At 50.1% G+C, this 12,678-nt stretch overlaps 1 protein-coding gene across 1 annotated transcript in view; it reads left to right on the forward strand.

Annotated features, from left to right (window-relative positions):
• Positions 1–12,678, forward strand: part of LOC137416499 (striated muscle-specific serine/threonine-protein kinase) — a 248,988-nt gene that overhangs the window by 132,069 nt on the left and 104,241 nt on the right. Inside the window, exons 18-19 of the mRNA XM_078785165.1 lie at positions 2,611–2,688; positions 9,641–9,813. Coding sequence (XP_078641291.1) covers positions 2,611–2,688; positions 9,641–9,813 — 251 coding nt within the window. The remainder of the gene's footprint in view (positions 1–2,610; positions 2,689–9,640; positions 9,814–12,678) is intronic.

Consider the following 12,678-nt stretch of genomic DNA (forward strand, 5'->3'; position numbering starts at 1 on the left):
TGTGTGTATGTATGTATGTATGTGTGTATGTATGTATGTACGGTATGTACAGTATGTATGTATGTTTGTATGTATGTATGGTATGTACAGTATGTATGCATATATGTATGTATGTATGTATGTACGGTATGTACAGTATGTATGTATGTATGTATGTATGTACGGTATGTACAGTATGTATGTGTGTATGTATGTATGTACGGTATGTACAGTATGTATGTATGTATGTATGTACGGTATGTACAGTATGTATGTATGTAGGTATGTACAGTATATATGTATGTATGTATGTATGTATGTATGTACGGTATGTACAGTATGTATGTATGTATGTGTGTATGTATGGTATGTACAGTATGTATGTACGTATGTATGTATGTATGTATGTATGTATGGTATGTGCAGTATGTATGTATGTAGGTATGTACAGTATATATGTATGTATGTATGTATGTATTTATGTATGTATGTACAGTATGTATGTATGTATGTATGTATGTATGTATGTATGTATGTATGGTATGTACAGTATGTATGTACGTATGTATGTATGTATGTATGGTATGTGCAGTATGTATGTATGTAGGTATGTACAGTATATATGTATGTATGTATGTATGTATGTATTTATGTATGTATGTACAGTATGTATGTATGCATGTATGTATGTATGTATGTATGTATGGTATGTACAGTATGTATGTACGTATGTATGTATGTATGTATGGTATGTGCAGTATGTATGTATGTAGGTATGTACAGTATATATGTATGTATGTATGCATCATGCACTCCGAGAGGATTTGACCTCGGAAACTGAAGCATTCAGCGATTAACGGGGGTATCCTGAAGTTGTGTATGTGCAAGTTTTGTTAGATTACATAATCAAGTGTTGAAATTATTATTATTTTTGCCCATCTTGGAATTTTTACATGGTGGACGCAGGTTATGTTTTCACCCCTGTGTGTTTGTCTGTCTGTCTGTGACCAGGATATCTCAAAAAGTTATGGACGAAATCGGATCAAAATTGGTGGACGTGTTTGGTGTTTGACAAAGATGAAATTAATAGATTTTAGTGAAGATCCGGATCCGAATCCGGATACTATAAGTTTTAAAGTGATTTTTCATCATTGACAGATGTGGTCAAAAACGATATGTAGCACAATATCTCAAAAAGGTGTGGATGAATTGTGACAAAACCTGGTGAATGAGTTGTGTAGGTGACCAGAACAAGCTGATGAGATTTTGGTTCAGGTCCAGATGCAGATCTGACCTATCAGTGGGATACAAAACATAAACTGTTCAGCCTGGCGGAGGTATTCATTTTACCGAGCACCGTTCTGGTCTTCCTTTTGGGTTGGGTCGCCGGGTCGTGAATGGAAAAAAAAAAAAAATCTGATAAGAAGGCCTAATTCAAGAAAATGTCATTTCAAAAAGTTGCAGGAAATGGTTGATTTAGTGGGGGCAGAGCCATTCAGATCTTGAAGATATTGAAAGGAAATATTCAGCCCGTAGGGTGGGTATTTGCTTGTAATAATAACAACGGATTACCTTTCACAACCATTCACACATGACACGTGAATACCTGGAAGTAAAAATTTGTTAAATGTTGGAGTTGCAGGCCACACAGCAACCACACTTTGAGGTAGCAAGCAGTTTAACCTGGCATTAAAGAATTCCAGGAAGTCCAACAACAATGTCTTGCATACCAACAGTTTCGACAGGAATTCGTAATTCGTTCACATTGCCAACAATAACTTGCCTACTTGATAGACACCGAGGGATTTTAACATCCACCGATGCTGACCAATAGGTCCTCTGGCTTAACGTCCTTGATGGAGGGCAGCCACATTGATGCCTCGCCCTTCATGCGAACACCAGGATAACAGTTCATAGCGGGGCGGGATTCAAACCAAGGCCTAACCGCTCAAAGATGAGGGCGCACACCTCTAAGCTATCCTGCCAACCCCCAACCTTAAAATAGGAGCTCGTTCAACACAAGTTATTGCAGAGGTTTTGGCTCTGGCTTCCTCATAGAGCATATCAGCAAAAATGCATGGGAAAAGCAACCTTCTGGACTTTTAACTAAACCCTCAGTGTTGTTGCGACTCATATTTTATTCTTGTTTTGTTAATTTATGACAGTTTAAACGTGACACACTTTTGTTTATAAAAGGTGGAATAATGTTTGTTTATAAATGGCAGAATTAATCATCTTTGAGGGAATTTTGTATTTGTAGTATTGCTCACTAGTATCCCATAATCATATGTGGCCTGCTTTAACGAATGTGCTAAAATGGAGATTGCAGCAAGTGAGATGATGAGGGTGGAACAACAAATGGTTATAAAATGTATAACTTGTATACTTATTTCACAATGTAAAGTATGTTGCCAAGAACCTCTGAAACTTACATGTGGAAAATCTGCATTATGGGTCAATGTCTTACGGGGAATATCTAAGGCTTGCAAAAACATCCTGTGCAAATAACATCACGGTGAGGAGCATTATGGTGACATAGTACACGAACATGCAATATAATGCTGAGGTTATTGCTTCAGGAAGAAAGTATTTGAACATAAATGGCCCATTTTATAATCCATCTATCTTCAGGTGCAGGGCTATGTGCAGCAGTTACTTGAAGGACTCAATTTCCTGCATAACAATAACATCATGCACTTGGACATAAAGGTGAGAGTAAGGGAAGTGATAACAGGTGTCAGAATTAAATGAGTGACCCCACCTTGTGTGTTTAAAAGATAGCAATCACTCTCATGTTGTGATTCTTTGAGTTTTCATGCTTTTCATGCTTAACGAACGCTCTGTTATTTTTGGCTCATTCACAGTTTTATACCCCAAAATCACACCTGCCGACTCTAGTTTTCTGACACTGGGGCAGTGATTGACCTTGGGTAGGAACTACCAAACCATTGGCTGACAGAAAGTCATTACGTGGAATGAGGCAGCGTACAAAAGTGTTACTGGTACATCAAAATAGGATGGTGTAGCGGTTACCGCTGGATGCACACAATCGCCTTGCACCGGCCAGAACACGGCCAGACGCGCCTCTCCCGGGCACGCCCGAACCTCCCGGGCACGCCCGGTCTCGTCTTTCCGGGGCATGCCCGCTCTCGCCTTTCCAGGGCTCACCCAGAGCGTCCGGGCATGCCCGCTATCGCCTTTTCAGGGCTCGCCCAGAGCGTCCGGGCATGCCCGCTATCGCCTTTCCAGGACTCGCCCAGAGCGTCCGGGCATGCGCGCTATCGCCTTTCCAGGGCTCGCCCAGAGCGTCCGGGCATGCCCGCTCTCGCTTTTCCAGTGCTCGTCCAGAGCGCCCGGGCACGCCCAGCCTCGACTTGCCAGGCCGCAGCCAAACACGCCCGGGCAGGTCCAGACTCGCCTTTCCAAGGCTCGCCCTTGACACCCGGGCATGCCCGGTATAGCTTTTGCCGGGCAAACTTCCCGACATAAATGTGTATATATATTGCTGCCCGATAAACGGGCTTGTCAGAATACCTGAGCTGTTTTGTTTCAATAAAGCAACTCGGACGAATTCCGTCTTTGGTCGCGTCAATTCTTTCGACTCGCGTTGGAGCGCAGCTCCTTCACTGGTGACCTACCGAACATGGACACGGCAGTGACTCTTAAACTGCCTACCTTCTGGGAGGCTCACGCGGCTGTTTGGTTCGCTCAGGCGGACTCTCAGTTCGCCCTGCGAGGCATCACCGCGGACGACACCCGCTTCCACCATGTTGTGGCGGCGCTCGGTTCCGCCACCGCGGCCCGCGCCTTGAGCCTCCTCGAGCACCCGCCGGCTGCTGACAAATACGACGCGCTGAAGACACTCCTCCTCGACGCTTTCGCCCTCTCACCGGCAGCACGCGCACGGCGCCTGCTCGCTCTGCCCGAGCTCGGCGACACGCGCCCGTCCGAGCACATGGACTATATGCTCTCGTTGCTCGGTGTGCACTCTCCGGATTTTCTGTTCCGCGAGCTGTTCCTTCGCCAGCTGCCTCACCCAGTATGCCTCGCCCTGGCTGGCACGTTGATCACGGATTCCCGCGCCCTCGCCAGGGAAGCCGATAAGATCTCCTCGGCGGGCCAGCACATCGGCGCGGTTACCTGGAGCCCGCCGCCGTCTGAGGCGACGCCCACGACGCCCGAGCGCCCTGCGCGGTTGGAGGCCGAACTGCCGGTGCAACTGGCGGCCGCCACGCCGCACCGCCCGCTTCCGACACGACGGCCGGGGCCTCCACCTGACCGGGCGTGGTGTTATTACCACGCCAGGTTCGGACACAAGGCTCGGATGTGCCGGCCCCCGTGCACTTTCGGCAGGTCGGGAAACGGCCGGGCCGGCGTTCATTCCCAGCCATGAGCGCCGGCCACTCGGGCAACTTGCTGTTTATTCGGGACAAAGCGTCTGGGCGGCGTTTCCTGTGTGACACCGGCGCCCAACTGAGCGTCATACCCGCCTCCGAGCAGGACAGGCGGGACGCCGTTTGTGGCCCCTCTTTGGTCGCTGCTAATGGCTCGGCCATACGCACTTTCGGCCCACGCGTCGTCACCCTCTGCTTCGGCAGCCAGCGTTTTCAATGGACTTTTGTGACCGCCTGCGTCCCCATTGCTTTGCTGGGCGCCGACTTCCTCTGCGCGCACGGGCTGCTGGTCGACGTCAAACGTCGTCGCCTTGTCAACGCCGAGACCTTCAGCTCCCTGGCGTGCACGATGAGCAGCTCCGCGCCGACCGAACTGGCGTGCGCCCTCCCGGCAGCGAACGAGTTCGCTCGCCTGCTCGCGGAATTCCCGGCCCTCACGCGGCCGACGTTTTCGGCCGTCGCGGTGCGGCACGGGATCGAGCACCACATACCCACTACGGGCCCGCCGGTCTACGCCAGGGCCCGCCGCCTCGACCCGGCCAAGCTCGCCGTGGCGAAGGCCGAGTTCGACGCGTTGGAGCACCTCGGCATCGTGCTGCGCTCCGATAGCGCGTGGGCCTCGCCACTGCACATCGTGCCAAAGCCGGGGGGTGGATGGCGCCCGTGTGGCGACTACCGCCGTCTCAACGACGCTACCACCCCCGACAGGTACCCGATCCCGCATATTCAGGACTTTTCCGCCCGTTTGGCGGGACGGGTCATCTTTTCGAAAATTGACCTGATACGGGGCTACCACCAGGTACCTGTCCGGGCGGCCGACGTCCCGAAGACGGCCGTCATCACGCCGTTCGGCCTGTTCGAATTTTTGCGGATGCCGTTTGGCCTCAAGAACGCGGCCCAGGCGTTCCAGCGCTTGATGGATGGCGTGCTGCGCGACCTGCCGTTTCTTTTCGCCTATCTGGACGATATCCTCGTTGCCAGCACGTCCCGCGCCGAGCACCTCCTCCACCTCCGAACACTGTTCGGTCGCCTCAGCGAGCACGGCTTAATTGTCAACCCGGTCAAATGCCACTTCGGCGCGACGACCGTTGACTTTTTGGGCCACCGCATCACCAAGCCCGGGGCCGTGCCGCTGCCGACCAAGGTCGAGGCCATCACCACGTTCCCGCGTCCCCGTTCCATCAAGGCCCTCCAAGAGTTCCTCGGCATGGTGAATTTTTATCACCGATTCGTGCCCCGCGCTGCTCAGCTCATGCGGCCCCTTTACGAGGCCCTCCGGGGCAAGCCGGCCAAGCATGACATTGTTTGGTCCGCGGCCATGGACGCGGCCTTCGCCAGCGCCAAACGGGCCCTCGCCGACGCAACGCTGCTGGCTCACCCGGTGCTCAACGCGCCCATCGCCCTCACTACGGACGCCTCCAACTACGCGGTGGGCGCCGTCCATGAGCAATGGGTGGACGGGGTTTGGCAGCCACTCGCTTTTTTCAGCCGGCAACTCCGGCCGAACGAGTTAAACTACAGCACGTTCGACCGCGAGCTGCTCAGGCTATTCCTGGCCGTTCGCCATTTCCGACACCTCCTGGAGGGCCGCCCGTTCACGGCTTTCGTCGACCACAAGCCGTTGGTCTACGCAATGGCTAAGGTCACGGAGCCGTGGTTGGCCCGCCAGCAGCGCCACCTCTCCGCCGTGTCGGAGTTCACCACGGGCATCCGGCACGTCGCCGGCAAAGACAACGCCGTGGCCGACTGTCTTTCTCGGGCCAGCGCGAACACGGTCCACCTCGGCGTGGACTTCGCGCTCATGGCGGCCGACCAGACCACCGACGCCTCAGTGCAGGCACTCCGTGCGGCGGACACGGGCCTCCGCCTGGCCGACATTCACTTCGCGGGCACCGTCCTGCTCTGCGACGTCTCCCAGGGCCAGCCTTGCCCCATCGTGCCCGTTTCCTGGCAGCGCCGCATCTTCACCTCCATCCACGGCCTTTCTCACCCGGGCCGGAAAGCTTCTCAGAAGCTGGTGTCAGCGCGTTTCGTCTGGCACGGCCTTCGACGAAACATCCGCGACTGGGCCAACGCCTGCACGGCCTGCCAGCGGGTCAAGGTCCACCGCCACACCCAGGCCCCGCTGGCACCTTTCGCCGTGCCTGAACGGCGTTTCGACCACGTCCACGTGGACCTGGGGGGTCCCCTGCCCCCCTCGCGGGGGTTCACCCACCTGCTCGCCATGGTGGACAGGACCACCAGGTGGCCGGAGGCCGTGCCCCTCGCCTCCACCACCACCGCGGACGTGGCGCAGGCGTTCATCGCCACCTGGGTCGCGCGCTTCGGCGCACCAGCGGACATCTCGTCCGACCGCGGCCCACAGTTCACATCTGAGCTTTGGGGCGCGGTCGCCCGTTCGTTGGGGGTCACGCTGCACCGCACCACGGCCTACCACCCCCAAGCCAACGGGTTGTGTGAGCGGTTTCACCGCTCCATGAAGGCCGCACTCATGGCCGGCCTTCAGGACGACGGTTGGGCCGACCGGCTGCCGTGGGTCCTTTTGGGCCTTCGCACGGCCCCCAAGGAAGACCTCCAGGCATCCGCCGCCGAGCTCGTCTACGGCCAGCCGCTCCGCGTCCCGGGCGAATTCGTGCCCGACGCTACCAGTCCCTGGTCCGCCGCTCGCCAGCGCTCGGACCTCCAGGAGGCCGCCCGACGATTTGCCCCCGTGCTGACGTCCCGCCACGGTGGCCCCCAGTCCTACGTCCCCCCGGCGCTTCGCACAGCGGAGTACGTCTTTGTGCGTCATGACGCGCACCGGGGGCCACTCCGGCCGCCGTACGACGGGCCCTTCCGGGTCCTGCGACGGGGCGACAAGTCTTTCATCGTCGACTTCGGCGGCCGGCCGGACCGGATTTCTGTGGACCGCCTCAAACCGGCGCACATGGACGTCGACCGACCACCACGGTTGGCCCTTCCTCCGCGACGAGGCCGCCCCCCCGTCCACAGTTCCCCCCGCTCGACCACCCACCACCACGTCGGACCCCACCCACCACCATGTCCCTAATTGTCAGGACACTCGACTGGTATCCCTGAACCGAATTAAGATCTCGGATTCTCAGCTTCTGAAAAATTTCACTTTCTACATAATTATCGATAAGATGGAATGACAGTAAAAAAAAACCCAGCTGGCTCTCTAATGACTGTAAAGGAGGGAGGGATCTGTCTGCCCTAGCTACGTGTGATGTCGAAATTTTGTCGTCGATTTGTACTAACAGCTGAAACCATGTGGGCATGCTATTGGAAGGATAATTGGAAAAGAAATGATCATAGCTATAACTACTGACGAAAGAACACCTTACCCTCAGCAGTCTTGAGAAAAAAGGCCAAGGGACCTTTTAAACTCTTGCTTTGCCTTTCCGAGCGTGATTTATATTTGCTTGGTTTGTGATCTTTGAATAACAGGTACGATGGCAACCATACAAAGTGTTCAGATATATAATTCAATGAAATAAGATAAAAGTTTTAAAGGCTCTAGAAAAAAAACAAAAAAGCATTTATTCGGAAGTTTACCACTGTTTATGCAGCGTCTTTTACACCACCTTATTTAACACGTTACATTAGTTATTTGTGCCCGTTGTTTGTCTTTTATGATGTCCCTAAAAACAGTAAGTTTCCTGTTTCGAATGATTTTCAATTCTGTTTGAATGGCAGACAGGCAGACAAACTGGAGCAATTGCTTTACACGCATGCACTCTCTGGATGAGATTCCATACAATTTCTTAAATTCAAAGTTAAAGTACTGTCAAACTGCAGGCTCATCTTCCAACTCATGTTCTGATTAGTGTTCTACAGTGTTCAAAATATAAAATTCAACTGAAATTAAGTAGTTCCTCGATCATAGAAATAGATTGATAGACAGAGTGAACAAACACGTGACTTTTGAAATGATGCATAAATGCTAACTGAGGCCTTTTGCGCATGTATTGAGTGTTTGTGTGTTTCCACCGATTCACTTCTGCTCGATGGGCACTTTTAAGCTGCCGTTGCTGGAGTGAAATCTGGGATTTAAATCCCACACAAATTTCAGCAATTAGACGATAGAGTGGCAATTTCTGGTTGGTTAACTGTAATTGTTTTGTTCCTGAATGCAAATTGTACTCACAGAAACACACACACACACACACACACATAAACACACACACACACACACATGAACAGACGCATCTCCTTTCACCAATATATGCAAATATCTCGTATAATTTCTCTTTTGGCTCTAGAACCAAACAAAAGAAACATATATTTATAATGGCCCTCACAGCCCATACAACTCCCACTCCCACCCATTCTTCCCAAGCATAATGATGATGATGACCACTCCTTTTGCATCATCGGATACATAGGGCTGCCGAAGCAGTTTTCCTGGCTATTGGGCACAATCTTGGATGGGTTGCCACTCTGACGCAGGATACCCGAATGGCTCATTCATCCCAGTAAGCTGTTATAGTCATTTTGCTGACCTCAGAAGGAGGACAGGCTGAGTCAACCCCACCTGGTGTTAATTCAAGGGCATGACAGGGGTGGGTGGGGGAGGGGGGGGGGGGGGGGGAGGGAGAAAGGAGTGAGCTGGAACTCAGGACTTTGCGATCTCAATCCAGCAGCAACCTTAACCGTTAAGCCAACACCAGGCATCCTCCCAAACATGATTAACAGTAAATATCATCATTTTAAACTTATACCCTGTGCATCGACAAATCTCAGATATGACCTTCCCATTGGTGTTTTAAAAGCACGGAGGTTTGGATGGAACACCCATCTACAAACCTTTGGCCTTTTACGGGCCTACATTGTCGGAACTTTTTGCAATACTGACTGCAATATGTCACCTTTTTGGACGAGTTGATCAGGAAGTTCTCCAACTGTTTCATTATGCAGATGCACACCCATAGGTCTCGCAGGTACGCTTACAAGTACTTTCGGCTTCTTTAAAGTTTTTTTTTCGTCATTTCATTCTACTCCTTATCTGGGAGGAATGAAATATGTCCAGCCCGCCCTGATTTACTTCGTTACTAGGGGTTTCTGTCCATGCGTGCTAAGTAATCTGGGGTGGATTACATCATTTCAAAAGTGCCTTATTGCTTTGTGCACAGGGTAAAAATTAAGGACAAAATAACATTGTTTTTAGAATATATTTCCCTCCTTGTTTATCTTCCGTCTCCTCATAAATCAAATATAATTCGAAAAGTTGTGTGTCTCAGGATGAGCTAATCGGTGTTTGTTCCCAGCCAGGTAACATCCTCATGAAATCTATTGACAATGATGACATCAAGATCTGCGACTTTGGCTTTGCCCAAGAGTGGATCCCGGAACAGGAGCAGTACAGCCTGTTTGGTACGCCAGAGTTCATCGCACCCGAAATTGTCAACCAAAAGCCTGTCTCCCCCAGAGCAGACCTGTGGTGAGAGTCACATGGCTATCTACATTGACAAGTCAAGTAAACTAGAAGATCAAGATCAATGAGAAATACAACAGCTAGCAGATATCATATCTATGTAATTTTTTTTTTTTTTTTGTTTCATTTCTGCTTCTTTCCCAGTTTTCTATTCCACTTCTGTGATTGAGAGTTTGCAGCTGTATACATTTTGTTTACTCCCTCTGTCATCTCCTTCTTCTCATTCTTCTCCCTGTCCTTTATTTACCCAAGTCTGCCTCTATTTTTTCCCTCTACCCTGCTGTTGGTGTCCCTTCCCCCTCCCCCCCAGCCCACCTTTCCACTTTTTCTTTTTGTTTTGTTCCATCTAGTTCCATTCTGTGTTTACTCCTCCATGAGCTTCGACTATGTATACAAAGAAAAAACAAGAATGACCGCATTGTGGTCACAACTTGTGACAAAATCTGGTAACAGGCTGATTGGGAAACGCACATTTAAAGCACTCTTAAAAGATAAACAGCATGATTGGGCAACACACATTTAATGCGCTATTAAATGATTAACTCGATCACTCTCATCCATGTCACCCTCCCCACGGTTATAACAGAACGAGCTGATTCGTCACATGGTCAGGGATTGTTTAACCCCAATATGGGGCCATTCAAAAATTACATAACACTATTTTTAGTGAGGATTGTACCATTCGTGCTGATGGGCTTCATTAAACCTTACTAATAATTTTTATTCGACATTGATAGATATATGTGTACTTCCGGTCCCTCGAGCGACGAGGCTTGCTTCGATCTCTCCATGGCATCAAAGTTTGAGTGTTTTCCCGTTCGTTTCTTTGTCAAATTTCCGCTGGGTATTTTGTTGTGTATGTGTTATTGTGTGTTTCTATTTGGTTTTGGTTTTGTCGTTGTTGCAAATTTGTGTGTAATTAGTCGTTTTTTTGTTCGCGCCTCGTGCGCCTCGTGCGGCCTGGTCTCTCCAGGCTCCCTCCCGCCCCCATCAGTGTTTTGTGAATATGGGTTCTTTCCTTCATAGAATTTGCTTGTTTCTTTGATTTTCTTTTCTCCCCCCTACCTCTCACGAACATCTTACCCTTTGTCCAGCGTTTTGAAAACAGAACAAACAAATAAACAAAAAAAATTATGTATTAATTCTTTCTCTCCTCCCGGACACGTGCTTGTTCGCTCTCCTCCTCGTCTCGACTTGTGCCCCGCCCCCTATATCTCGTTTTTCTTCCACCTCTGCTCCTGCTTTCTCAAATCCACGTTCTCACTTAGAGACTTTTCCCAGATTGTTTTTCATGGTTATGTTTAAATATTATTTAAATATGTTTAAACCGCAGCCGTGATGCTGACGCCGCCCTCCCCCCCCCCCCAAGAATTTCCATGTTTTAAACGTTTCCCAGTGTGTACCCTGGATTAGAATAGGTGCACTGTATCCCTGCGTGTCATAAGAGACGACTAAGAGGGTTGGCGTCAGGAAGGGCATCCGGCCATAAAAACATTGCCTCAAAAAGAGAACCATGACAATTACAACTACATATGGGCAGGGTACAGCCCGAAGTGGAGATCGGTTTCTGAGGTTTGGGACATGGAATGTAGGGACAATGACAGGGAGATCAGGAGAAGTGGTGGAAGTATTGGTCAGAAGATGAGTGGACATATGTTGTGTGCAAGAGACGAGATGGAAGGGAAGTGGTGTGAGAATGGTGAAGGGTATAGGCCATGGGCTACCTAGACCCCTGGTGCACCCCCCCCCCCCCCCACCAACCTACCACCCAAGGTTTTTTTAAAGCCTTGGGGGTGTCCTGAACACGAAATTGAATGTTAGCAGTGAAAATATAGGGACGAACTTTCCTGCGTCAAACACCATGGTGACTATCCGTTAACACCTGTTAACCTTCACACAACTCCGTGTGCCTTCTCCATGTCGGCTTGCCTCTTCCGCTGTTCATCGTCAGTGCTACGAGCTTGGATCAGCGGATCCAAGCTCGTAGGCATGCTTCACAGCTGTATCCGTGTCGATAGTGGAGCTGTACACTATGAATGATTTGTAGCAGCCCATGTTACAGAATGATAGTTTGTCCTTGTATTGATCATGCGTCTGCAGCTTTATTTTCAGGTTTTCGCTCCTGTATTCTGGATTAGGGTATTGCGAATCCTGCAGGGATGATATGTAAATGTTGCGTAAATCCGTTAGTTTCAGAATTTGTTTCTTTTCGAGGACATCTGTGTCCAGTATGCTACAGACAGCCTTGAATGCTTCTCCGTGTGCCTTCTCCATGTCGGCTTGCCTCTTCCGCTGTTCATCGTCAGTGCTTCTCCACTTTTGCGGCTTCTGTACATATTTGGCCCGACAGGACTTGTGATATTTGGCCTCGCATGCGAACAGGTCATGCCCTCTGATCCGACGTAGCAAGCTTTCATCACTTCGCTCCTCAGCTGACGCGACAACATTTTTCCCTCCGTCAAATTCAAACATTGACAAACCTTCTGATGTCCATGATCCACTTGATTTGATCTGCTTCCTCCCTTCAGACTTACAAAATAAACAGTCGGGGTTGAAGAGGACGCGATCACCTTCGGACGACCGACTTGTTCTGGGGGCAGTACCTGTTTCAAGTGGGTCAGATGGTTCAGATGGTTGCAGGCGATCCAGATTCATAGTGAAGCGTTGGTAACATTGTCGGTGATAACCATGATGGTCTGACAGGGTACTGGGTATTAGATCACATGATCCTTTCATCCTGTGTGTAGAATCCACTGGTTGGGAAAGCCGTCTTTGTCTGATGTCCTGCAACTTCGACAATTTGTTCTCGGCGGTACTGGTGCTCGAAAGAAGCTGAAGTGGTCCATACTTTAATCCTGGAACATGGACAAT

Source organism: Myxine glutinosa, chromosome 10, assembly GCF_964187855.1.
Source record: "Myxine glutinosa chromosome 10, kmMyxGlut1.1, whole genome shotgun sequence".
Classification (NCBI taxonomy): Eukaryota; Metazoa; Chordata; class Myxini; order Myxiniformes; family Myxinidae; genus Myxine; species Myxine glutinosa.